This window comes from Sminthopsis crassicaudata, chromosome 6 (assembly GCF_048593235.1).
Source record: "Sminthopsis crassicaudata isolate SCR6 chromosome 6, ASM4859323v1, whole genome shotgun sequence".
Classification (NCBI taxonomy): Eukaryota; Metazoa; Chordata; class Mammalia; order Dasyuromorphia; family Dasyuridae; genus Sminthopsis; species Sminthopsis crassicaudata.
In genome coordinates, this window is record NC_133622.1 from 163,676,683 (window position 1) to 163,702,201 (window position 25,519).

The window sequence follows — 25,519 nt, forward strand, 5'->3', positions numbered from 1 at the left end:
TATGTGGACAGTTTCCACCATAAGTCAGGTAAAAAGGTTCCCATGGTGCAGCTGCCAAACAGGTTATCACACCTCACCTTTAAGATCATTATTTAATGTCACAGTTCCCAAGGCTCTTGTGTTTAAGGTTCTGAACTGTGATCTGAGGAAAGATAATGGTCAAGGCAATGTTGGTGATTTGACTTACCTAACATGGCTGCCTCTTTTCTCTTTTTTGGGATGCTTGCTATCTGATGTTATCCTGGCTCTCTTGCCCTAGTGGCAGTTGGCTAAATAATTGATGTGGATGAATGACCCCTTGTCCAGTTGATTTTCCCAGATAATGGTTGTAAAGGCTGAGTTGAAAGCAGAAGTCTTTCATCTACTAGGAAATATTGCCACTCAAAGTGCTCCTGTGCTTCTCTGATTCTTGGTGACAATTCTTAGTTAGCATTTGGTGATGGTGGTGATAAAAATGAGCTCTTTTTCCAGAATGATTTAGCCCTACAATGCAATTTTAAAAAATACTCCTCCAATTTTGCTTCTGTCTGGGAGGGATTTGACTATAGTCAAAACAGATTATGAAGGATATGACAAGAAACTGCTAGAATTCATGGAAAGCAATACACCCAGAGAACCATGCAATAATCAATAACTGTACAACATACATCAGCAATTAGTCTATGAATAGACAAGAAAATATGAAGTCAGTGTATGTACAGTATAGTACATATCCAATCAAAACTTATCTCCAATAAGTTAAAAGTATAATGTGTTTACAATACTAGTAAGTACATTGGATTGATCACAAAAGAGAACATTATTACAGGTAAAAAAATTAAAATTTCATCTGACCAGGTTAAAAAGAACATTAATAATAGTCTGAAGAAGAGATTAAAAATTATAAAGTACTTTGTACTAGTGTATAGGAGTCTGTATTGAATTTCATCTATAAAGAAGCAGAACAATCTGGGAGTACATTAAAAGTGTAAGAACAAAGAAACATTTCAAACTTGAAATCATGAAAAACAGCCCCCCCCAAATAATCTACCAGAAAAACATTTTAAATGAGCAAAAATGATTTAAATTTTCCTAAATAAAACAAATCCAGAGTGAGTTACATACACAAAGCCAAATTAAAATGAGACGAGAAAGGGAAGGAAGGAGAAGTATGAGGAGAGGAGAAAAAAGAGAAAAGTAAATGAGAAGAAAGAAGAGAGGGGATAAAGGAGGAGAGAAAGGGAGAAGAAAGAGAAGAATGAAATTAAAAGAGAAAGAAAGAGGGAAATAAAGGGAGAAATCCACACAAGGCAGTAATACAGGCTACCCAACTATTGGAATGTCACATTTGCAACAGAGATGCTTACTTTATCCACATCCAGTTTTCTGCAACCCTACAACGATGCTGTCTATTGATACTCAATCAGCAGGGATGTGTAATATATAAATTTAACCCTAGATGGAGCTATACTCAAGTCACCGCCCAATTGATTTATCCCAGCATTTATAAGCTGCGGTTTATCTTATCACTAGAATCTGGCTGTCTACACACTTCCAGCTCACTTTTCCCTCCAGTTGTTAAGAGTTTACACTCAGCCAATGCTGCCTCCAATGTCCTGGTGAAAACTTTTCCCTGGCAGTCCTCACTTCTTGTTCCTAAAGAAATGAAATTGAACCCCAGACCCCAGTATCCAAGTACAATAATATCTTATGATGTTTGTCTCCTTTTCAAAGTTATAATTAACTTTCATTTTAACTTAGTTTTATATTTGGATGGAGAAAATAGGAAGGAAATGCCGTGGGGTTTGTTTAAGTCAGTATAATCTAGGGAAGATTTTAAGTTCCAACAACTTCCTCCCTAACCCTATGCACAAACACTGAAGATTCCAGACTTTTGTCCTGTGCCCTTAGAATAAGTCATTCAAGAACTTTGGAATACAAATAAGATCTTGGGAGAGAAATCTGGAGACCAGTTTTCTAGTCTCAAGTCTTCAGTAATTAGCTATGTGATTTCAAGCATACAATTTGTATTTAAAATGTTCTTTTGAGTGGTTCATAGTTGTTTTTATTGATCATTTGTTAAGAAAAATATCTTTTGAAGAACTGGCATGGTGGAACATGCTTTTGATGTGTGCTACTGAAGGACTTTGAGTGACCTAAGGGATAGAGGAAAGAGCTCAAGAATTCTGTGTTTAGTGGTCCTTCATTTTTGGAAACTCTCCATTCAGGTGCTGGATTGTGAGGACAACCAGTAGAATTTATTATCTCTTACAAAGTTCATAATGAAAATTATCATGTAATATTATTATAATATAAAATAAATTATATAGTGCTTTTTATTGTAGAAAAAGAGCCTGGACTGGTTGTCAAAAGACCGTTGTTCAAATTTTAGTTCTTTTCCACATTCATTGTAGGCCCCTCAACAAATTATTTTACTCCAAGGAAATACTAAAGAAGGGAAAGGGACCTATATGTGCCAAAATGTTTGTGGCAGCCCTTTTCATAGTGGCTAAAAACTGGAAGATGAATGGATGTCCATCAATTGGAGAATGGTTGAATAAATTGTGGAATATGAATGTTATGGAATATTATTGTTCTGTAAGAAATGACCGACAGGATGAATACAGAGAGGCTTGGAGAGACTTACATCAACTGATGCTGAGTGAAATGAGCAGAACCAGGAGATTATTATATACTTCAACAACAATACTAGATGAGGATGTATTCTGATGGAAGTGGATATCTTCAACATAGAGAAGAGCTAATCCAATTCCAATTGATCAGTGATGGACAGAATCAGCAACACCCAGAGAAGGAACACTGGGAAATGAGTGTAAACTGTTAGCATTTTTTTGTTTTTCTCCCCAGGTTATTTTTACCTTCCGAATCCAATTCTTCCTTTGCAACAACAACAAAATTCAGTTCTGCACATATATATTATACCTAGGATATACTATAGCATATTTAATATGTATGGGAATGCCTGCCATCTAGGGGAGGGAGTGGAGGGAAGGAGGGGAAAAATTCAAAACAGAAGGGAGTACAAGGGATAATGTTGCAAAAAATTACCTGTGCATATGTACTGTCAAAAAATTATTTTACTTCTTAGAATCAGCTTTCAAATGAGAAAATTGAACAAAGTGACTTTCAAGATATTTTTCCTTTTTCTTTTTCAATTATATTTATTTTATTTTAATTTATGGAATAAAACAAGAATTTTCATAAAACAGTTCAACAAAAAGAACAACAGATGGTTATACATGAAATTGCAAATCCATTATGTACAGCTTGCTATATTTAAATATAAGTATGTACACACACCCATATGTATGTACATGCTTTCCAATTTTTATACTTTATGATTAGATAAATTAGTTATTCCAAGGAATATCAGTCTCCCTTTCCCTCTCATGGCAGAATGATCCTCAATGGGGACTGAGTAGTAAACAAAAAAATTAGTAAATAAAGGGAACGGTTACCTGGAACATTTCATTTTTCTGAATAAACTTGGCTTCCAGTTGCCTACTATACCAAAGAAAAGGTGTGTTTTCAGAGTAATTGTCACTCTTTCCCTGAGGTAATGAAAAGATCCCAGAAGAGATGGAGATCAAGAGAACTGGGCTCTAGTCCCAACTACCACTCACCTGAGGCACATAATTTCCTTCAGTTTTCACAGTAATAAAATAAAAGTTCATTTATCTTTTCTGCTCTTCTGTTCCCTCCTTTGTAAAATAAAAGAATTAGGGAGAAAACACCTAAAATCTTTTCTAACTCTAAAGCTTAATGAGTCAAGTTATGGATGATGTGTCATCTTTTCTCTATGAAAATACTGCTGCTGACTCACAATGGATGAAGTGCTTGGGCTTACTATTTTTTCTAGTAGTGGCAATGGATAAAATGGACGCCATAATATCTTTTGGCAAGATAGATGATTGGGCTTAGCACAAGAGGACAGAGAAAAATTGATATTTTTAATAGATGGCCTTTTCTTATCTTTCTGGTCTTCTAATACTTTATTCTGAGGGCCATCTTCAGTTGTCCTGATCTATATCTTGTCACAGGACCCACATGTCTCTGGAAGAGAAAGAGATTATAGACTTTGCACAGATCTCTCTCACTTAAACCCAAATTATTTACATGACATGCATCACCTGCTTGATATAATGTCCTCTTTAAGAATGAAGGGAAAATAATGACAACCTTCTCCTATGCCAGATGCTCTGAGATACAGTGATAATGGCCTCTTTGGATTTCTCTTCTCTGGACATGTCCACTTTTTACAGGAAGCCTTTTCTAATGTCTCTTAATTCTTATGCCTTCAAATTTCTCCTGCCTATAGTTTGTTCACAGTTGTTTGCATCTTGCCCATCTCCCATTAGACAGTAAACTTCTTGAGAGCAAGGACTGGGTTTCTTTTTGTTGTTATTTTTCCTTTTTTTGTATCCTTATTACTTTGCACAGTGCTTGGCACATATAAAATACTTAATAAATAAATGCTTTTTGACTTTCTTATTTACTTGATCCAAAGAAAAAAAGATAATCTTGAATTCAGAGATTGTTTCAACTACAAGAATTATCCAGAATCAGTCTTATTGTTATATACCAGAGTATCAAAAGAGGGAAGAAGTATTATTGTCAGAGGCAGGGAGAATTTTCTTTTATATGCCAGAAAATGTAAAAGAAACTAGTATAGAGAGAATTAAAATTTCCTTTCTCTAATGGGACAAAAGTATCTTCCTTCGCTTCTTTCCTTTCTCAAATAAGAAAGTTATGCTGTTTGGCCAACCATCAGGTAAGTTTGAGAATGAGAATTGAGCTACATCTGGGGAAAGTTTCCTTCCACTTCTCATTGGAAAGGAAGCTGTTCATGTCTCTTGATTTGGGGATCTAAATATTAAGAACCAATCACTTATAAGGGAGGCCAGATACTATAATTGATAAAGAGACAGATTGTCAGACAGAGACAACAAAAACACTAAAGTAGATAAAAGTTAGATATGTGAAAAATCAGGGTCTAGATTATATGGGTTTGGACAAAATATCTCTCTTTGTTGTGCCTCAGCTTCTTCATGTATAAAATTACAGGATTAGGCCAGATTACCTGTCATCCCCTTCAATTCTAAGGTGTCTTAGCATTTCCTATATTTATACACACTTCTACTGCTTTCTTCTTGCCGAAGTTGAGGTTTTTCCCTTCTCATTTTGACTCATAATATAAGTTTCTATTGTTTAAATTGAGTAAACGAGTGCCTTTGGAATTTGTAGCATGGAGATAAATCCCTAGAGTACACTCAAGCTTTAAAGACAGGCTTCAAAGACAAATGAATGCATTAAGTAAAATTACATGACTAATTATAATTCCTGATCTGTGCTGGATTTACATAAATTCAAAACAGTTCTCTACGAATTAAGGTGAGTCTTTCTTAATTAGATTTTATCAGAGTTGAGTCTTGGCATGTTCTTTAATCCTATCTTTATTGATGGAAAATGTCATATGATCTAGTTAGAGAGGCAATTTGAAAATAGTTGGTCAAAATATGCCTTTGACATATTAGCTTGGTGACAATGAACAATTCACTGAATCTAACATAACTTCCTCAGATGAAAAAATGATCTGAATTGGTATGGAAAATTCCAAAAAACAATCTAAGCCTTTGATTTTGATCTACTATATACAAACTTGATGGGTAATGTTAGGTCTCAAGTATTGTATCTATGGTACTCATGACATGGATTCAAATGTTAAACTTATTATCATTTAATTTCCTATTAAATAAATGGAATGAGTGATGTCGATGTTTCAAATCCCCAGTTAGTGAAAACAATATAATCTGATTGACATTTGTAGGATTATGAAATGCATTAAATGCATAGAAAAATAATAACATAAAAATGTTTTCCTCTTTATATCATAAAAACCACCATTTAGGATGCATTCTCCCCACCTCCAATAAAAGAAACAAAGAATGGACATTCTCAAAATAGTTTATTTCATAGACTTTGCAGTTATTTGTTAACAATAAATATTTAAATCTTCTTATTTTAGGATATAAATAGAACTAAGAACATTGTGTATTTTTTACACTAAACATGACAGTATGTCATACAAAGAAGACATTAAATGTCTATGGGATAATTAGAACATTACAGTTCTCAATACTTCAAATATAAATATATAATAAACAGACAATGTCGGATAGTTATCATAAATAATGTTTTTGGTCATCTGCCATCTGAATGTGGTAACTCTTTCTCACACAAATCACAGCCCACTTTAAATAGATACATAATAGATGATTCTCAAAGAAGTTGAAAATATCACATTTAAATGACAGATATAGCACATGAAGGAAAAGTGGAATAACTTTGGTTTTGTTAAAAGTGAAGAGAAGACATTAATTTAACAACTAGTTTCGATCTCACTTGTAAAAACTAACAAACAAAATAAATAAGGGCATCATAATAAAGAATTCCCAAACAAATCACAGATGCTTGGTCTAAAGTAGTGGGATTCTTCTGGCTCTTTGAGATCCATGTTCTCAAAATGGAGTTGCTTAGGCTTTTCAAGAGACCATCTTCTGTTTTGAAGTTACTAGTTGGAGTTGCTATAAAGAAGAAAAAAATATTTGATTAATTTCCTGAAATCTTGAAGTAAAATAGAATTCTCTGGATTCCTGCCTAATGTACCCAACCTGCCTATAACTTAACCTACACAGTCTTAGTCAAGTAAAGAAAACCCATTTGGTTTTGCATATGTTGATTAAAGTCATCAGGTAACCGTAGGGGGAAGCACCCTGAGGAGTTGTGTCTTGAATTTTAGAAAATTTAGATTCTTAAAGGGTGAGTAGATTTTGTGTCTTACACTTGCCAATTCCATGTCATATGTAAGGCACGTGGGCAGCCTGGCATAGTAGACAGAGAGCTAAACTTAAAGCCAGGAAAACCCGAATTCTTGTCCCATCCGTGACACATGCTGGCTGTTTGTCCTTTGGAGAATTACTTGATTCCCTCAGAGGTCTACAATAGCCTCCGAAATCCCAAATTCAAAAGGTGCCCATTTGCCTTGTTAAAGAGAATCTCCTGCCCTGGGAGTTCATGGTAGCAATGAATTAAGTTTAATATCTATCACTATGGTAACAAATACCATGATTTGAATTTGAGAGTGGAATAATGAAGTCATAAAAGAATAGATTAAATTTCAACCCTTAAGGTAAAATCCTGACTTCATCTCTTTCAAAGGGATGTCTATGGGATAATTAGAACATTACAGTTCTCAATACTTCAAATGTAAATACATGAGAGGAGACGGTTCTGACACCAATTTAGGTATATCGAACTGATAGTTACCCTTTCAGAGCTTTCTGCACTACTTTCTTAACCTGGGGGGCCTCGGGGTTAAGGCAAAGTACTTTTCCATTCTTCAGAGTGGCTCTGCAAAGAAGAGGAGAGAAATCATGAGTAACTGATTGCTAGGACCAAAAAGGGCTGAATTATGGAGGGCAGAGAGACTGGACGCTGCGATTAATTGTCTGAGCCAAACTTACAAGACTTCAAGGTTGGAGCAGTGGGGACCGGCTGGGATCACCTTCAGGCTGGCGAGGGTCTTGTAGGAAATTCCCTGCACGGTTTGCAGACACTGGCAGCGTAGCTCACTGACCACGGGCGCTCCTGATGCAGAGAAAAAGGAGATAACTGTTCAGGATCTTGGGTGTGGGCCAAGCACTGCATCCAGAGACATTCGTTCCTATCACCTCGAGCCAACCTAGCGTTCCGAGCCTCATCTGCGCAGGAGCACCACCCTTCCCAGTCCCCACCTCCGCTGGGGCGCACTTGGACCCGCAGCCCACTAGCAAAGGCAACTTCCCTGCAGCCCTTCCTCTGGCCTTCGCTCCCCTCTCTTACCGCTGGCTAACCGGACGGAGGGCCTCAGGAACCCCGACAGCAGACAGAGCAGGAAAAGACAAGAAATCTGGCGGAGACTGCGGCTCATGGCGGAGGACTTGGGTGTTTGAAGCTCGGAAGAGGAGAAAGCGAGAGCTGACTGTTCCAAGACTCCTTGGTTCTGTGGCGCCCCATGCTCCGGCGACCGCTTTTATCCACTGGGGTCCGGGTCAGGAAGCGGGAAAACCTTCTGTCCGGGAAATTCCCGGTCTCTTGGGCCATGTCCTGACTCAGGAAGAAAAGCACAGAGCTCGCCCCGGGAAGGGGGAGGGAGGGGCTGGCTTCCCGCCAGCCCCCCCGGGCACAGGCTGGAGCTCAGGGCGCGCCTGCTGCGCTTTAGGGGAGCGAAGCGTGCCGGAGTCTGGAATCGAAGATACAAGGTGAATGTAGCCGTCTGGAACTTATCACTTGGTCGGGAAAGAGAACCAAGGATGTAGATTGTTCTGGGGAGGGTAAGTGGGAGGTGGGATGGCTTCGTGGAGCCCAGAATGCCGTAGTCATGGCTTGGCCACTTTCCTCGGGAAGTGTATTCGTTGTATTTGTTCCCAAATGTGTAGAGTGGCAAAGAGAGAAAGAAGGACGCAGGGACGAAGTTCTCTGGTGGAGAGAAGCTTCGGCGGATAGATAGGATCCATGCCTTATATCTGGATATTTTGTTGAGGCCTTGGTGCGAATTAAATTCAGGTTAATAATTCAGACAGTGCTGCCTAGAATGATAGGCAGAAAATCTGGGTTGGGATGGTGCCAGAACATCCATCCGATCAATATGATGTGTGTCAATCAACAAACCACAAAAAGGGAGAATGGGGGGGAAGCATTTATTAAGCACCTACTATGTGCCACTCACTGTGCTAATCGCTTTACACTTATCTCGATGGATCCTCACAACCATCTTGGGAGGAAGGTGCTATTATTACCCCCATGTGGCTTTGGAAGAAACTAAGTAAAGAAGGTTAAATGAGTTGCCCAGATAGTAATTGTCCGAGACTGGATTGGAATTATCTTTTTGACTCCAATCTAGGTGCTCTTTCCACCAATAAGTGCTTATTTTGAACCAATACCCAAAGGTGAAAATGATGGTTTCTGCTCCCAACCAGATTACGTGTGTGTTTGTGCTTTGTGACTGAGGAATCTAAAATTATATGATATTTCTAAGTCCCCCTAAGGTTATATGAAAATTCATATTTTCACATGAATAAATAAGGAGTTTGTTAGATATGGTTCAAATGTTTCTCTGAATGACTTCTCTTTATTATTTTGTTTCTTCCTCTCTCTGTCCCTCTTACCTCTCTCTGTTCCTCTCTGTATATCTATTTGTCTCTGTCTCTGTTATCTCTATCTCCATCTGCCTTTGTCTTTTTCTGTCCCTTTCACTCTATCTCTTTCCATCTCAGTCTCTGTTTCCCTTTCTTTGTCTCTGTCTCTTTATCTCTGGATGACTCTCCCTGTCTCTCTTTTCTCTCTTTCTTTCTCTCTCTCTTTATCTCTGGATGACTCTCCCTGTCTCTCTTTCCTCTCTTTCTTTCTCTCTCTCTTTTCTTGTCTCTGTCTCTCTCTGTCTCTGCTGTCTATCTCTTTCTGTCTCTATCTCTCTTTCTGTTTTTCTCTGTCTCTCTGTGTGTGTCTATCTGGAGTAGGAAAAGGAAAGGGGAGATATTCAAATTGAAGGTGAGATAGAAACAAATGAACTATACATACATTTTATACATATACAGATCAAAGACATTATTTATCTACTTAGAAATCCTATAGTACAAGGTGGTGCTGAGTTCATTGTTTATTTTAGGATTAATGTGGTAATTTGATCTCTTTGCTGCAAAACTTCCTCTCTGAAAAAGTGGAATTTCCAGCAGAGGAGCTGGAACCAAAATTGTTTTAGGAATGTACAGAGAGATTGAGTTGGTATTTTAGTGATTACAGATTTAAAACTAGAAGCACCTTCTTTCAGTAAGCAGGATTATATGAAGTAGATTGATACACTGTCACAGAGCTCATTAGTTGCTAATTAGGCAGAAAGAGCACAATTACAGGAACTGGGGTTTAAATTCTGCCTGCCAATGATAGGAAATACTTAAATTACCTTAGACAAATCAATTAACCTCTGTTGTTTTTCAGTCATGCCCCATTCTGCATTATTCCATTTCTTTCTTCATCTTATTGTACAAATGACTAAACGGGGTTAAATGATTTGCCCAGGGTCACAGAAGCTAAAAAATGGATGAGGTCAGATTTGAACTCATATCTTTTTGACTGTAGGGCCAGTGTTCTATCCAAGGTGCCACTAAGTTACCTCAACTTCAGTTTACTCATCTCTAAAATAAGGGACTTGGACTAGCTGACTTCTGAAATTCCTTCCCAGTCAAGACCTATCATTACATGTTCTGAAGACTTGAGACTATATTTTATAATTAACCTGAGTCGGTACTTTTGTTTCTTCTCCTTTTAAAAACAAATGTTAGTGATCTTGTTTGCTTTGGCAGAAAACTAAAATATTGAAGTTAGTGGGAAGGGCCATTATATTCAAATGGCCAGTTATGTCTTACTTTTTCAAGATTTAGGGACATAAACCGAGGTTTAAAGTAAACAGCATCAAGGAATTAGCTTGAAATACGCTATCATTTGACTGATTTGGTAAATTCCTTGCTAGTTTTTAAAGTTATCAAGATTTATGTCTGGAATTCTGTGTGAAAGAATTTATTGCACTAGGAGATCATAGTAAACTATAAAGTAGATGTTGCACTGGGTGTGTTTCTTTTCAGTATCTGCATACAATATAAATTTTCAAAATTATATCACTTTTGCTGCTTTTCTTCATATTGGGAGATTCAAAAGAACTTACTTTCTGCTACTGAGTTGCTATTGTAAAATAAAAAGGTCACTGCTGTAGACAAAAATAAACAAATACATGTTAGAATAGCAATTCACTAAGTAAGCCATGTTTTCTCAAGAATTCTTTCCATAGAAACATTTATGAAGAAACAAGTATACAGAATAAATTGTAAGATCATCTCAGAAAGATGGCACTAAGATTAAGGAGGATTGGGAAAGAATGCATGATGTCCTAAGTTTTGTGATATATTTTCAGATCAGGAGAGATCTGATATCATATGGCATTTTTTAAGGTAATAATAGAAGGATTCTTTGGGTCTATCGTTATAGATAAATACCGTGTATACTCTGAAATGTCATATATTGTTTTCAGTCATATCTAATTCTCTGTGATCCCATTAGGGTTTTCTTGGCAAAGTTACTGAAGTGATTTGCCGTTTTCTTCTTTAGTTCATTTTACAGATTAGGAAACTGAGACAGAATAAAGTGACTTGTGTAGGGTAGCATGATCAGTAAGTGTCCAAGGCCATATTTGAATTCAAGGAGGTAAATCTTTCAGACTTCAGCCCTTGCGCTCTATGTACTACAGCAACACCCAAATGTCTCAATCTGTCATGTAAATGTGAATTATTACAATTATCATCAAAGTAATTTCTTGTTTTTATCTGTAATGGATGGGGATCAAATAAAAATGGTTAAGCTGCCATCCTGCTAATATTATTTTATATTTAACGCTCTGCAAGTTATTGTCAAGATGGATAAGATACTTTTTATGACTGAATAATAGGATATAAGCTTATGTTCTATAGGAAGGAAATGAGCATTTATTTAAGTGCCTACTATGTACTGGGTACTATGCTAAGTGCTTTACAAACATCTCATTTTATTCTCCCAATAACCCTGGGAGGTAGGCACTACTACAATTTCCATTTTACATTTGAAGAAACTGAAGCACTCAGATTTGCTCAAGATCACACAACTTCTGAGTATCTGAGGCTGAATTTGAAATCAAGTGCTTGACCAAGAAGCAATTAGGTGGTATAATGTATATAGTGTTGGGCGAGTAATCTTCCTGATTCCTACATTCAAATCTGGCCTCAGACAATTATTAGCTATGTGTTCCTGGCCCAGTCATTTAATCCTGTTTGCCTCAATTTCTTCATCTGCTGCAGATAGTGGGGGAACTCTGAGTAAGGTATAAGACCCTTCATCCCAGAGGGAACCTGCTGACAATGTTTGGTTCAGCTCACCACTTTCCTTTGGCGTTCTCCCCCTTCCTGAGAAGTCAAGGAGAGTGTGACCACCTGTGTTCTACTTGAAATAAGGGATACTTACAGTAAGAGACATTTACATATCATATCAATAACAGGGTGCTTATAGTTAGCACATGCTCAGTGTGATGTGATGATAAAATGGTTCTCTAGTTGGCACAAATAGTGTGCTGCAATGATGTAATCATACCAAGATATTTGAGGGCTGAGAGGACATGAAATATGGTCTCCATCTTTGACCATTCTCATGAATCTTCTGCCTTCTTCACTCCTCTACTAAGACCAAGGCTGGTCCCAAGATCCTCCAGACAGCTAGTGCAGATGGTATATTTTGGCACCTCAGTATGGGGGCTCTAGAAAGCACACTACATTTTGGCGCCTGAAAAGGGACCTCCACACACTACATATGGTGCCCCAATATGGGGAATAAGAAACACAAAAAACAAAGAAGCAGCAATGCCCAAGAGCTGTTCGTGAGAAGGATCCTCCCAGAGTTCCTTCAATAACCCTCGGGAAAGAAAAGGGAGAAGACACCTGGTAAGACTTTTTTTATCAGGGCAATTAAATGAGCCAACTCATCAAAGGACTGATCCAGGAGACTGATAAGAGATTTATGAAGAAAGCCTGTTCTGACTATAGTCATCTTCTCCTTTTGGAAATTTGCCTCCATGACATCTCACAAGCTTCAACACCTGCTATAGTGCTGTTTACTCTCTCTGGCATGTGGACTCAGTTATCTTAGCATGTGGATTCAGATAACAGTTAATGCACAAATTTACTGACCATGCTGTGGGGGGGAAATAATCATGTTTCCATAAAACAAAAAATGGGGAATTGTTAAGGATCATACTTAAGTGAAGGGGCAGGTCAATTCTCCAAGAGCCTCCACAGATGTGAATCATAACACTCGAAAGAGTTGCAAAGCAACCTTTACTAACGCAGATGTTCCTTGTGGATTGGGAATGAAATAAATTGGAGGAAAGAGGGAAGAGGAGAGAGGTCAGACAACACAACTGCCTCTCAGTCTTCTTGTATCATCATCATCCTCTCACATAAAGAGATCCATTCTTCAGGTCTGAGTGACTTCAGCAGTCACTGGCAGGTGGCTCCCAATTCACAACTGCAGATGTGAGTAATGATTATCTGCAATAAATATCTGATTTTATACAACTTATTTGCTAAATTATCAATATTTTTTTTGTCTTATGGGTTGCTATGGCTAAAAAAATGGCCCTCAATCCCATTCTTCTTTACTATGATGGCAGAGGAGGAGAAGGGGGTGGGGAAAATTTATAAGAATCACACAATTTTTAAAATTTTATTGTGACTATAGGTGCTCTAATTTTGAGATATTTAACCAGTAATAAAGTTGTCATATTTGTAATATTGAATCACATTAATCTCAATATTCTAAATCAATAAACTAAACCAGAAGAGGAAAGAAACTTGCAGCTAAATGGCAAGATGATGCATAGATATTATTTGAAAGAGTGGGGGGAAATGGTTTTTACCCTGCACCTAAAGATAATAATTTTAAAGACATTTCATCATCACATATTACAGTGCTTCCAATAAGTACTTGTAAAATAGGCAACCCCCAAAATAATTGGCCAATTTAATAAAAGTGGGTTCATGAATCCAAATTGCTTTCCAAAATAATGAAACCAATTTATAATTCCTCCGTTAATATCCTTGTTTCCCCACAAAATTTTGAATTTTGTCCTACTTCCTTTGATTTTGTCAACTTTGCCAATCTGAAGGATATGAGTTGGATCTGAGAGATGCTTTCCTTTCTACTCACCTAATTATTAAAGAATTGGATCATTTCCCTATATGGTTGTTAATGGTTGACTATTTATCCCTAGAGAATTATTTATTCATATCCTTAAAATATTTGTCATTTGGGAAAGGACTGTTATTCCTGTAAATTTGGAGTATTTTTTCATATCTTAGAAGTGAGATCTTTTGAACTTTGATCAGTATAATCAATCCTAGTTTCAGAGCACTTATGATGAAGAATTTTATTTATTACCTAAAGAGAACTGGTAGACTTAATAGGAAGAATGGGACATATTTTTGGACATGCTTGAATAAACAATATATATATATATATATACTATATTTTATGTATATGAGCATATGTGAATACATATACATATTTGTAAAGAGAGGTATGTATAAATATATGTATCTATCTATTGATATTTGTTTTAAGACTTATGTCCTTTTCTACATCTCAGTATGGAAAGGCATAGGTAGAAGGATAAGAATTAAAAAATATTAAATTACTATCAATGATTTATATTTATTGAACTAAAGTAAAAATAATTGCAATTACGTACCAAGAAATGTACAGAGAAATTCTACAAAGAACTTCATAAAATCATTTGATCAATAATTATTTGTTAATCACCTACACTGTGCCAAGTGTTGGGGACACAAGGAATCAATGAAATGATTGTTCATGTAAAGGACTATATGTTTAATGATAAGAGAATATGTACCTATGTAAAATTGGTAGAATATATATTTTTTAAATGATCATAAGGTAGTTTTAAGAAGGAGGACAATAATAGCTATGGGGACTGGAGAAGTCTCCAATGGAATGTAGCTGACTTTTGGAGGAAACCAGGGATTTTGAGAGATAGAGGCAAGGAGAGAGAGGATTCCATGCATGGGGAAGAGCCAATACAAAGATGCAGAGTCAGGAAATAAAATGTGGGGTGCACAAAGCTATCAGAATAATCAATTTTTAGGATGTTTAGAAAATAATAATGTGTACAAAGCCTGGAATAGTAAAAAAAAAAAAAAAGACTATAAAGAATTATAAATACCATGAAAAAAAGTTCATATCCAATTCCAGAAATAATGGGGAACTCATGGATTTTATTAATTAGGAGAGAGACATAGTCATATCTAATCATTAAAAAATCTCTCCGTGACAATTATATAAAAGATAGATTGGGAGACAGAGCCAAGATGTTAGAGTAGGGGCAGAAACCCATCCAAGTTCTTCTAATATTATCCTCCAAATAGCCTTAAAATAATACCTCGCATAGAATTTTGGAGCAGCTGAGCTAACAAAAGGTCAGAGTGAAACATTTTCCCAGCCGAAGATAACTTAACATGTTGGCAGGAGGATTTATGACACCAGAATGGGGACCAGCCAAGAATCTAGCAGCAGTCTTGGAGATGGCTATGATGGCAGCAGTAGCAGCTTTGAGAATCTTCAGCCTAGAGATGGTGAGAGAGTCAGACAAATATTCAGAAGGAGAACACAGGGAAACCTTGGCTAGAACTGGATGCAGTTGACACTGATTGACAATTCTCTTGCCCATTCACAGTATTGAGCAGCTGTTCCAGGATAGAGAGGAATACTGGTGGTTGATCATAAGGGAACAGGTGGCCTGGTTAAAGTTCTAAAGCAGAGAAAAGCACTAGTTCTTGAGGGAATCAGAGTCTTTCCTGTGTAAAGACCAGAGCACAGATCAGAACAGCAGGGGCAATACTTCTAGGATCATACCACCTTAATAGCACCAAAAACCTGCAGATCCCCAGAATTTAATCAGAAAATAAAAACACACAAAAATTTTGAAGTTTGGAACAATGTCTCCATAGCCTCAATATAAGCAGAGCTCAACTTTCACACAAAGTAAAAAATCAAGAAATAGACTGGGGAAATGTGCCAACAACAAAAATGGCTGAATAAACAATAATGTTTGGTAAATTTAATAAAGCATATATGAAACTTTGTATTTGAGGGGTAGTATGAGTTCTGTCATAGGAGGGTGTTATTTTGAGATTCCTATCTTTATGTCCCTGGAAAAGCAAGTGAAAGGAAAATGTTTATTTCCCCAGAGACTCCAAAGGACTATTCTGGATTGGACTTGGACAGTGAATTTAAAAAAATATATATCCTTCTCTATATAGTGGGGAAGCAACATTTTCAAATAGGGATTGCATAACTGCTTCCTAAAAATGCATGTGGTAGATGCTAGGAATCCATTTATGGGATAATAATGAGAAGCAGAATATATGTAGACTTCCTTTAAGTCTACCACATAGTTAGGAGAAGCCTTTCTCAACTAATTACGTGGTCAAAACTATCTGTATCTTCAATATGGCCCAGGTCCACACTATGTGAGTCTAAGTGGGGAGGAATGAAGTGATTCCTTCACTAAAGGCTTCCTGTTATAGAATTATATTGTAGAAGGAAAAGGGTGGTAAGGTCTACTATACCCTAGTGAAGGCTATATGATATCTTAAGAAACGATCCTGCTTCTTTGGACTTCTTGTTTATTATCCTTTTTCATTCTAACTCTATGGAGTGAAAATACTAATCTGCAAATCATTGGGATCTAGGAATCCAAGCTGGACCTTGAGTCCAATCTGTCAATCAATGAACATTTATTAAATGCTTACTATACAGTTAGATGTCACAGTGGATAGAGTGCCAGATGTGAAGTCAGGAAGATTCGTTTTCAAGAGTTCAAATCTGGCCTCATTATTTCTATCTGTGTGATCCTGGGCAAGTCATTTAACCCTGTTTGCCTCAGTTGCTTCTATAAAATAAGCTGGAGAAGAAAATGGTAAACTGCTACAGTTTCTTTGCCAAGAAAACCTTAAAAAGGATCACAAAGAGTTGGATATTACTGAAATGCTTTGAATAACAAGTGCAAACCATGAGGAACAGGTCAATGAATCATTGTGTTAAGTTCTGAGATTACAGAAACAAGTAAGGTAGCCCCTGCTCCCAAGGAGGTTGCATTCTAATAGGGGAAGAAAACACATAAAAAGGGAGAAGAATTGGAACTGGAAATCAATATGGCAAGACATGGCAGAGGGTACTTATGTGTCATTATGGCTTAGAAATTTCCAGGGAGCTATTTGGTAGACCTGGAAACAGGTAAAATAAAGGGAAAGCTTGCCAATTAGATCCTGGATCCCAGTATTGACTCTCTTTGGATATCATATTTGTAATTCAGGGATTTGTCATCTGTGAGTTTATAAAGGATAGTGAGCTTCTAGTGTGTAAGTCTAGCTATTTAATTGCTTCTAAGAATCCAGTAAATGCTAAACTTTTGTAACCCACCACAAGTTTTATAATTTCTATTTTTTCATTGCATATATTGCATGAATCAATGAGTCTGGATTTCTTTCTAGTGTTGGCACCTGATCTTGAATTACTATCATAAACTCCTCCATTCTATAAACAAATGTGCATGACTCAACCTTTTGTTTGACATTCTTTGTTTACATGTGGTTGGTTGAATTCATATGGAAGTTATTTATAAATGATCTTTGAGTTCTACTCTGAAATCTCAGTCATCTCGTAGATGTTAGGGAAAAGGGTGTAGAGGGCAGGAACTCTGAAAAATTTATACTTATATATATATATATATATATATATATATATATATATACACACACATATATGTATATACTTATACTTAAGACTCAGTATGATTGATGTAATCTTACAACAAAATGTTAACTCAGTGAAATTCATGAGATAATGGTTCCCTAGTGATATAATGATTGGCTTATAGTCAGTATGATGAAATGATGTCATTGTAATAAAATATTTAAGAAGTCAGTGTCAGACCGAAGTCAGAGACTGAGATGTGCAGACTGCTGACTGGCTGACTGGAAGAAATAAGAGATTGTAGACTGGCTGGCTGACTGACTTAGACTGCTGATACAGACTGGGAAACTGAAGAAGACAATAAAGACTTTGGACTTTATTCCTGACTATTCTCATGGTGATTATTCTGCTGAGACCAAGGCTGATCCCAAGCCTCTCCAGAAGGCTAGCCCGGATATTACAGAAAGGTGCTAGTAAATGTTTAATTAGCAGCTCTCCAGAAAAATAATATACACATACTTTCAAATTTTATCATTCACATTTCCCATATTTCTTAAGTTTAGATAATCAACAAAACAATAAATCAAGTCCTGAATTGAGCAGTAAATGTTTGCACTGAAATTTTAACAACTGACTCTTGTAAGTTGGTACAAGAAGCCAGGTGGTAGATAAACATTTTTAATTGTATTCAGTAAATCTGGTAACAAAGAAATAATGTCAGTCTTTACAATTATTTTGTGAATATTTCTTTAAAGTTTTAAAATGTTTATAATTTGCTCTGAGAGGATCTCTCCATTCTCTTCCTCCTTGATGAGGAAATGATTAATTCTCTAATAGCTATCATTATAGTAATGAATTCTGGATTTCATTTATAATATTCAGATTTTGTTCACTTATCTTTTAAATTCATTTTCTCTCATTTTATGGTACAAATATGAACATCTGCATGTCTATGTACCCATATTTGTATATATATAAATACATTTTGTGTGTATATATACATATACATATATACATATATATATGCAGATGTGTTTTTATGTTCATCAGTCCATGAAGACTGATATTCTATAGTTTTCTATTGATTTGAATGTATTCTTCCCATTTAGATTTAACTTCAGGATGCTGATCATCTTCTTAAGTCTATAGCCAAACCTCAATTAAAAAAAAAAAAAAAAAACTAACCATTGTAACTCATTGAATATAGAAATATTTTGGGGAGCTAATGATAATAATGTTGGCAAATATCAGATTATAACAATAAAAAATTAAAAACTTTTCACCTGAAATATTTTAAGTTGATGAAAACCTATTGAATATATGGAGGAGAGGAAGTGAAAAGATTCAAAGAAATAGCTGTTTTACCTACAAAATGTTTCTATATTCAATGAGTTACAATGGTTAGTTTTATTTAATATTAAGAAGTTAGCCTTTAATTGAACTCAAGTCAGTATAAGTTATTTTTTAATTATAACTAAAAGAAATTAACTATCTAATAATTTTTAGAGTATAAGGGATTTTTAAATAACACTTTCATCTAGAGTCAGTTTGATTTCTAGATTGAAGAGCAAAGACTTCAGTTTCCATTCTACCTCAATGTGCATTAACACTGAGTTTAATTTAGATTTTGATGTCATTGGTGAAAGTTTCCATGAGATAAAAAGCTACTTGATGTGCTATACAGTAGTAGTATATAATTTGATGTCATGTACATATATCAAATGATTAACATGACGGTTTGATACAATTTTCTTTTTGGCTTGAAAATCAAACTCAGTTCTTCTATTCAAGAGTGTTTGTTCTTGTTCAGTCTTTCAGCTGTATCCAACACTTTACAACCCCATGGACTACAGAAACCAGGGTCTTCTAACCTCCAGCACCTCTTGAAGTCTGTCCAAGTTCATGTTTGTTGTTTCCATGACACTATCTATCCATCTTATTCTCTGCTATACTCCTACTCCAACATCAAATGTAGTCTCATCCAATGTCTCATAATAAAGACTTTTAAGGAGTAATAATAATGAATTTAAAACAGGGTACTACCAAAACAAACTTAAACTGTGTCTGGCTGATGTCACCTTTTATGCTAATTCTTCATAATAGTATTGTATGGGTAGTTCTTTTTTTAATGAAGAAGTTTTCTGTGTAAATATTAAAACTGTTTTCACTATGCCTGAATCTATTTTATATATTATACATACATTTTATATGTATATTATACATATATTTTATACATGCACACACACACACACACACATATATATATATATATATGTATATATATATATATATATATATATATATATAGGACATGACAAAGATATATCTAATCCTCCATGACTTTATTTTGGATTTTCTTAGTAGAGATATTGGAGTAGTTTGCCATTTCTTTTCCAACCCATTTTACAGGTGAGGAAACTGAGAAAAGATAGAAAAAGAGTGGCCATGCATGTATCTGAATTGCTTTTGCTGGCTTACCAGTCACAAGTCTGAGGGAGGAGTTCTTCATCACTTGTGTGTTGAATTTTGGGACTTAAGTCACCAGGAAGCTATAGCCTTGGTCATTCCAGCATTGGCCATTTGGACCAATTATATCTCAAGGATGCTATTAATTTAACTTTAAATGTAAGACTAGCCTGGCCTGATTCCATGGACAAAGTCCTGTTAGAATCAGTTATTGTTCATTAGCTTTTGAGTGACTATATCTTTGTCATAAGGGAAGATTTACAGAGATAGGAAAGAAAAAAGGAGTTATTCTGAATCAGTGTGAGATAAAACCAAATTGCATTACACACATTTTTTAAAATTACGCAAATATTATGTGCTATCCATTCTGCCAAGTTGCCGTCTCAGCCAGGAAGACCTGGGCTTAAGAGTAGGAAAAATGCCATTTTCTAATCAGTCATTTCTTATCCTTGTTCAACTATTTTTTGTTGCTCAATTGTGCTTGCATAAATCCTATTAACTCCAATCTGTGGTTTCTTTGAAGGCTCTTACAGAGTCACTTGTGCATTTTATAAGAGTAGGATTTCAGTTAAAACTAGATACCATGAATTTCACCGTAACCATGTAAACCTCAATATGATGAAATATACTGAAAAGAAATGAGTGAAATTTCCCTGACTGGTAGCATCCTAGTCAGTCCATATACTCTGTGGAATTCTCATTCTTTCTTCAACCACATTTGGTTGAGAGTGCCAGAGTCAATCTGCATGTTAAATATCAACAAAGTTTAATCCACTAAATAAAAAGAAATAGAAGTTTGCATTTTTTTCCCTGCAATGCAATGATGCATTTTGCTCACCAAGCTTTCTGCTTCAGACACTGCTGTTCTAGGTGGCTCTGTGCAGAAAGGTATTTTACCTTACCTCCTATCTAGTTATTCTGTCTTTCTATTTACATGTCTATTACCTTTTGTGTGGTATGGAGGCTAAAAAGGAGAATCAATGCTAAGATGGGGGTGGGGGATGACAGGAACAAATAACGATGAATGTTGGAGGGGCTGTGGGAAAACTGGGACACTGATGCATTGTTGGTGGAGTTGTGAAAGAATCCAACCATTCTGGAGAGCAATCTGGAATTATGCCCAAAAAGTTATCAAACTGTGCATACCCTTTGACCCAGCAGTGCTACTACTGGGCTTATATCCCAAGGAAATACTAAAGAGGGGAAAGGGGCCTGTATGTGCCAAAATGTTTGTGGCAGCCCTTTTCATAGTGGCTAGAAACTGGAAAATGAAGGATGTCCATCAATTGGAGAATGGTTGGGTAAATTATGGTATATGAATGTTATGGAATATTATTGTTCTGTAAGAAATGACCAACAGGATGAATACAGAGAGGCTTGGAGAGACTTACATGAACTGATGCTGAGTGAAACGAGCAGAACTAGGGGATCATTATACACTTCAACAACAATACTGTATGAGGATGTATTCTGGTAGAAGTGGATATCTTCAACATAGAGAAGAGATAATCCAATTCCAATTGATCAATGATGGATAGAATCAGCTACACCCAGAAAAGGAACATTGGGAAATGAGTGTAAACTGTGAGCATTGTTTTTTTGTTTTGTTTTGTTTTGTTTCTCTTCCCAGATTATTTTTACCTTGCGAATACAATCCTTCCTTTGCAACAACAACAACAACAACAACAACAACAACAAAATTCGGTTCTGCACATATATATTGTACCTAGGATATACTATAAGATATTTAATATGTATGGGAATGCCCGCCATCTAGGGGAGGGGGTGGGGGGAAGGAGGGGAAAAACTTGGAACAGAAGGGAGTACAAGGGATAATGTTGTAAAAAAAAAAATTACCTATGCATATGTACTGTCAAAGAAAATGTTATAATTATAAAAATTAATAAAAAACAAAATAAAAAAAAGATGGGGGTGGGAGAAGATTCCACAGTCAGACCCAAAAATCAAGTTGATAAAAAGCCATTTTTTTGTTTTTTGATTTTTGTTCTAGGGAGGAGACATTGGTATGGGCTACAAATCGAGGGTATTGTGTAGGACTTCTTAGTATTTCCATTGTTTGATATTATTTCATAAGGTTTTTTTTTTTTGTGTGTGTGTATGTGTATTTAAGCTTACAGAGGATTTATATCTTATCTTTTGAACTCACCTTAAGCTTTCTATATGTAGTGCATAATTCCTTTTTCTGAAGTTTTTAATTTGGAGATGTATTACTCTCTCATCTTATCATATTACTCTCTCATCTTGCCATCGATGTAATTGATAGTCATCTTTTCTGATGGTAGCATGGGTTTTTCCATTATATCTTGGACACATAACCTAAGGAAACAGAAAGCATTTCCACTGTTGTCTTCAGGTCAACAAATGACTCTCCTTGGTATCCTACCTCATCAACTTGTTATACTCTTCTGACACTGATTTTTCCTGGATGATTGCTTACCTGGCGACATCTGTGGATCTATTTTCTCAACCTTTGGAGGATAAGCAGCATCTTCTTCCTTCCCTCCTTGTGGGACTTTCTCCAACTCTCCAAACTCCAAGGTCAGAATTCTCTCTCCCTCATTACAGTTTTTTTCTTTTTTCTTTTTTTTACATACTTAATATATACTTTTAAAGGAACATTTTAGCACCCCTAATAACTGGAGTTTGGAGGGAAATCACTCACACCCCTCTACCTTTGCTTCTGGCAGAAAGGCAAGTCTGTACTTTGGATGTGATACTCAATTACTTTCACTCATGACTCTTTATGGACCTATTTGAGATTTTCTTGGCAGAGATATTGGAGTGTTTTATCATTTCTGATCCCAGATCATTTTGCAAGTAAGAAAACTGATGCTAGAAAGTTAAGTGACTTGGCCAAGATTACACAAACTGGGTTTGAACTCAGGTCTTCATGATGTCAGAATAGGTCAGGCCCTATTTTCTATACTACACCATTTAGCTGCTCTCACTTTAGACATAAGTAGCAGTTTGGGACATGTCAGAAGTGCTAACTTCTAATAAAATAACAGTCCTTGCAAACTCCTTCCTGTTCTCCACCTGTCTAGTAAATGAGATCCTTACCCTTTCAAGCTGCTTAATTCTAAAAATATCTATATCTTTCCCTTTAGCATCTTATTAACACCTTGAGAGCCTCATTAATATCCTATTAAGGGCTTGACAGCTACATTCAACTATGTATAACTTAGGGCACAGTGAATAGAGCCTTGGAAAAAGAGATTAAAGTTGAAATATAGTCTCACAGACTTTCTAGCTGTGTGATTCTAAACAAGTCATTTAACCTGTCTATCTCAGCTTCTTCAAATAAACAATAGATAATAATACCACTTATCTTTCAAACTAACTCTAAGGACCAAAAGAGATAATATCCATCAAGTGTATAGTACAGTTCCTGGCAGGTAGTAGGTCTCATTAAACAATTGTTTCTTCTTTTCTTGTTTGATTTTGCTTACTTTAACTTACCTTGTTTAATGCCTTTATTCTCTTGTCATGTGATTTTGCTTAGTTTAACTTATCTTGCTTTAATGTGTTTGTTCCTCTCTTTTCATCCTTTTTATTCCTACATCTTCTCTTCCTCCTTCATTTCAATCTTTTCTTCTTCTTTTCTTCTTCCTTTTCTTCTAAGGCATTTAACTTTATTCTGCTCATGATCTTCAGACCATTCTCCCCAAATTCTTCTCCTTTTAAGTTGACTTTTCCTTTTCCCCCAACTTATCAAATCTTCTCCTCTCCAAGTTGTATCTCTTTCTGTTTTCATAATTCCCCAGCTTTTCCAATAAATTTTATAACTCTTTTTCTCTCTTCTTCTATTTTAGCCACACAATCTCTCTTTCAGAAGTCAGAAATAGAAACATTAGTTCATACACATTTAAATTATATGATGAAATAGTAAGAAAGGCATCTAAGAGCATGAGTGGGTGCAACTGGCAGCCTGGAAAAGATATAAATCTGGGTCCAATTTTGCCAACTTCTGAAAGATCAGACATGTCTTCAGTACAGAAATTGGAACTTGACAGCTAGCACAAAGATTGAAAATTAAAATGAAAGAAATTGGTCCTGGACCTCTAAAGGAGAACCCTAAAGGCTTGATGGTGAGGTTATTAAGATCCATATACAGAGAACGTGGGATGAGCTTGAATGCCAGTTGGACAAGATATTAATGTCAAGTTTCACCTAGGGAGAATCATCTTTAGGCAAGAGTTGGTACATATGTTTTGGCAACCATCCTAGATGTCAAACTAGATCAGGAATACTATGGACAGGCCAAGAGAGACTCTAGAATGGTACCTAGAATGGGAACAAGAAGCCTTCTGAGGAGCCAACTGCTTATCTACAGGCAAGATTAGAAATATCTTGATCCTGTGTGTTTTCTACTTTGTTCCCCTAAATTTCCCCTAAATACTTGGCATCTTTCTTACTATTTTGTAATTTGAATGTAAATGAACTAATGTTTCCACTTCTGACTTCTATAAGAGAGATTCTGTGGCAGAAGAGGTTGGAGAAGAGAGACTGAAATGGAAGAAGATAAGGAATTATAAAGTTCATTAGAAAAGCTGAGGGATTGTGAAGATGGACAGAGATCGAATGGCATCCTGAGGAAGCAGAGAAAGATAGAAAAAGTCCTGAACTTGGAGTCTAAAGAACTGGATTCTAGTTCCACCTGTTCCACCAAGAATTGGATAAACAGCCTTCTGGGTAAATTGAGGGGCTTAGATCAGGTGACTTTTAAATTTTAATTTCTGAAATAAAATAGTTGGTTTTTGCTTGCATTTTCGTTTTCCTTTTTAGTTTTTTTTCTATATCTGATTTTTCTCATGCAGCAAGATAACTGTATGGATATATTTACATATATTGGATTTAACATATATTTTAACATGTATTGGAATACCTGTCATCTAGGGGAGAGGGTGGGGGGAAGGAGTGGAAAATTTGGAATAGAAGATTTTGCAAAGGTCAGTGTTGAAAAATTACACATGAATATATTTTGTAAATAAAAAACTATAATTAAAAAAATAAAGATACAAAAAAAAAAAGAAATAAATAAACATTAAAATCCTTCCAAGATGAAGTTTCTTGATTTTAAAGCTAATGTGGTGCAGTGAATGAGCCCTGGCCAGAAGAACTGAGTTGTAGGGAAATTCTAGTCCTTACTAGATGTTTGACAGTAAGAAAGTCACTCTTACCTCTTTGTGCCTAATAATACTGACAGAAAGTGGGGCTGCATTTCCTGTTGAGCTCCACATTTCTTCCCTCTTGTTCAATCTCGTGTTTCTATAGGGCTTTGAAGATATGACAAAGCATTTTACACATAATAACCTTGTGAAGGGGTGCTGGAGCAAATAATCATAGCTTCCCATGAGATTTTCTCATCTGTAAAATGGAACAGAAAATTCAGCAGGAAATGCAGCCCAATTTCTGTCAGTATTATTGACATGACAAATTTATATTGGCTAAGCTTTAGACAGACTCTGGCTAAGAAATAATTTGGTTCCCCCATTGAACATCTGTGTATTCAGTCCAAAATTTTCACATAGTTTCTTAGAACTAAGCAAAACAAGAAAGTACTTACAGTTATGAAAACAAGACACAGTCCCTTCTGAGGCATTGACGTAAGTGTGTGGAATGTGGAGCCTCATAAAATTTGGAAGGC

The 25,519-nt window shown here is 36.0% G+C and overlaps 1 protein-coding gene across 1 annotated transcript; it reads right to left on the bottom strand.

Annotated features, from left to right (window-relative positions):
- Nucleotides 1-5,948: 5,948 nt before the first annotated feature.
- LOC141545478 (permeability factor 2-like) lies at nt 5,949-8,162 on the bottom strand. The gene is made up of 4 exons (XM_074272538.1): nt 7,882-8,162; nt 7,524-7,647; nt 7,327-7,410; nt 5,949-6,584 (listed from the first exon to the last, which is right to left on the bottom strand). Exons 1-4 carry the CDS (start codon nt 7,967-7,969, stop codon nt 6,572-6,574), a joined length of 309 nt encoding a protein of 102 aa, XP_074128639.1. The 5' UTR covers nt 7,970-8,162; the 3' UTR covers nt 5,949-6,571.
- Nucleotides 8,163-25,519: the final 17,357 nt, after the last annotated feature.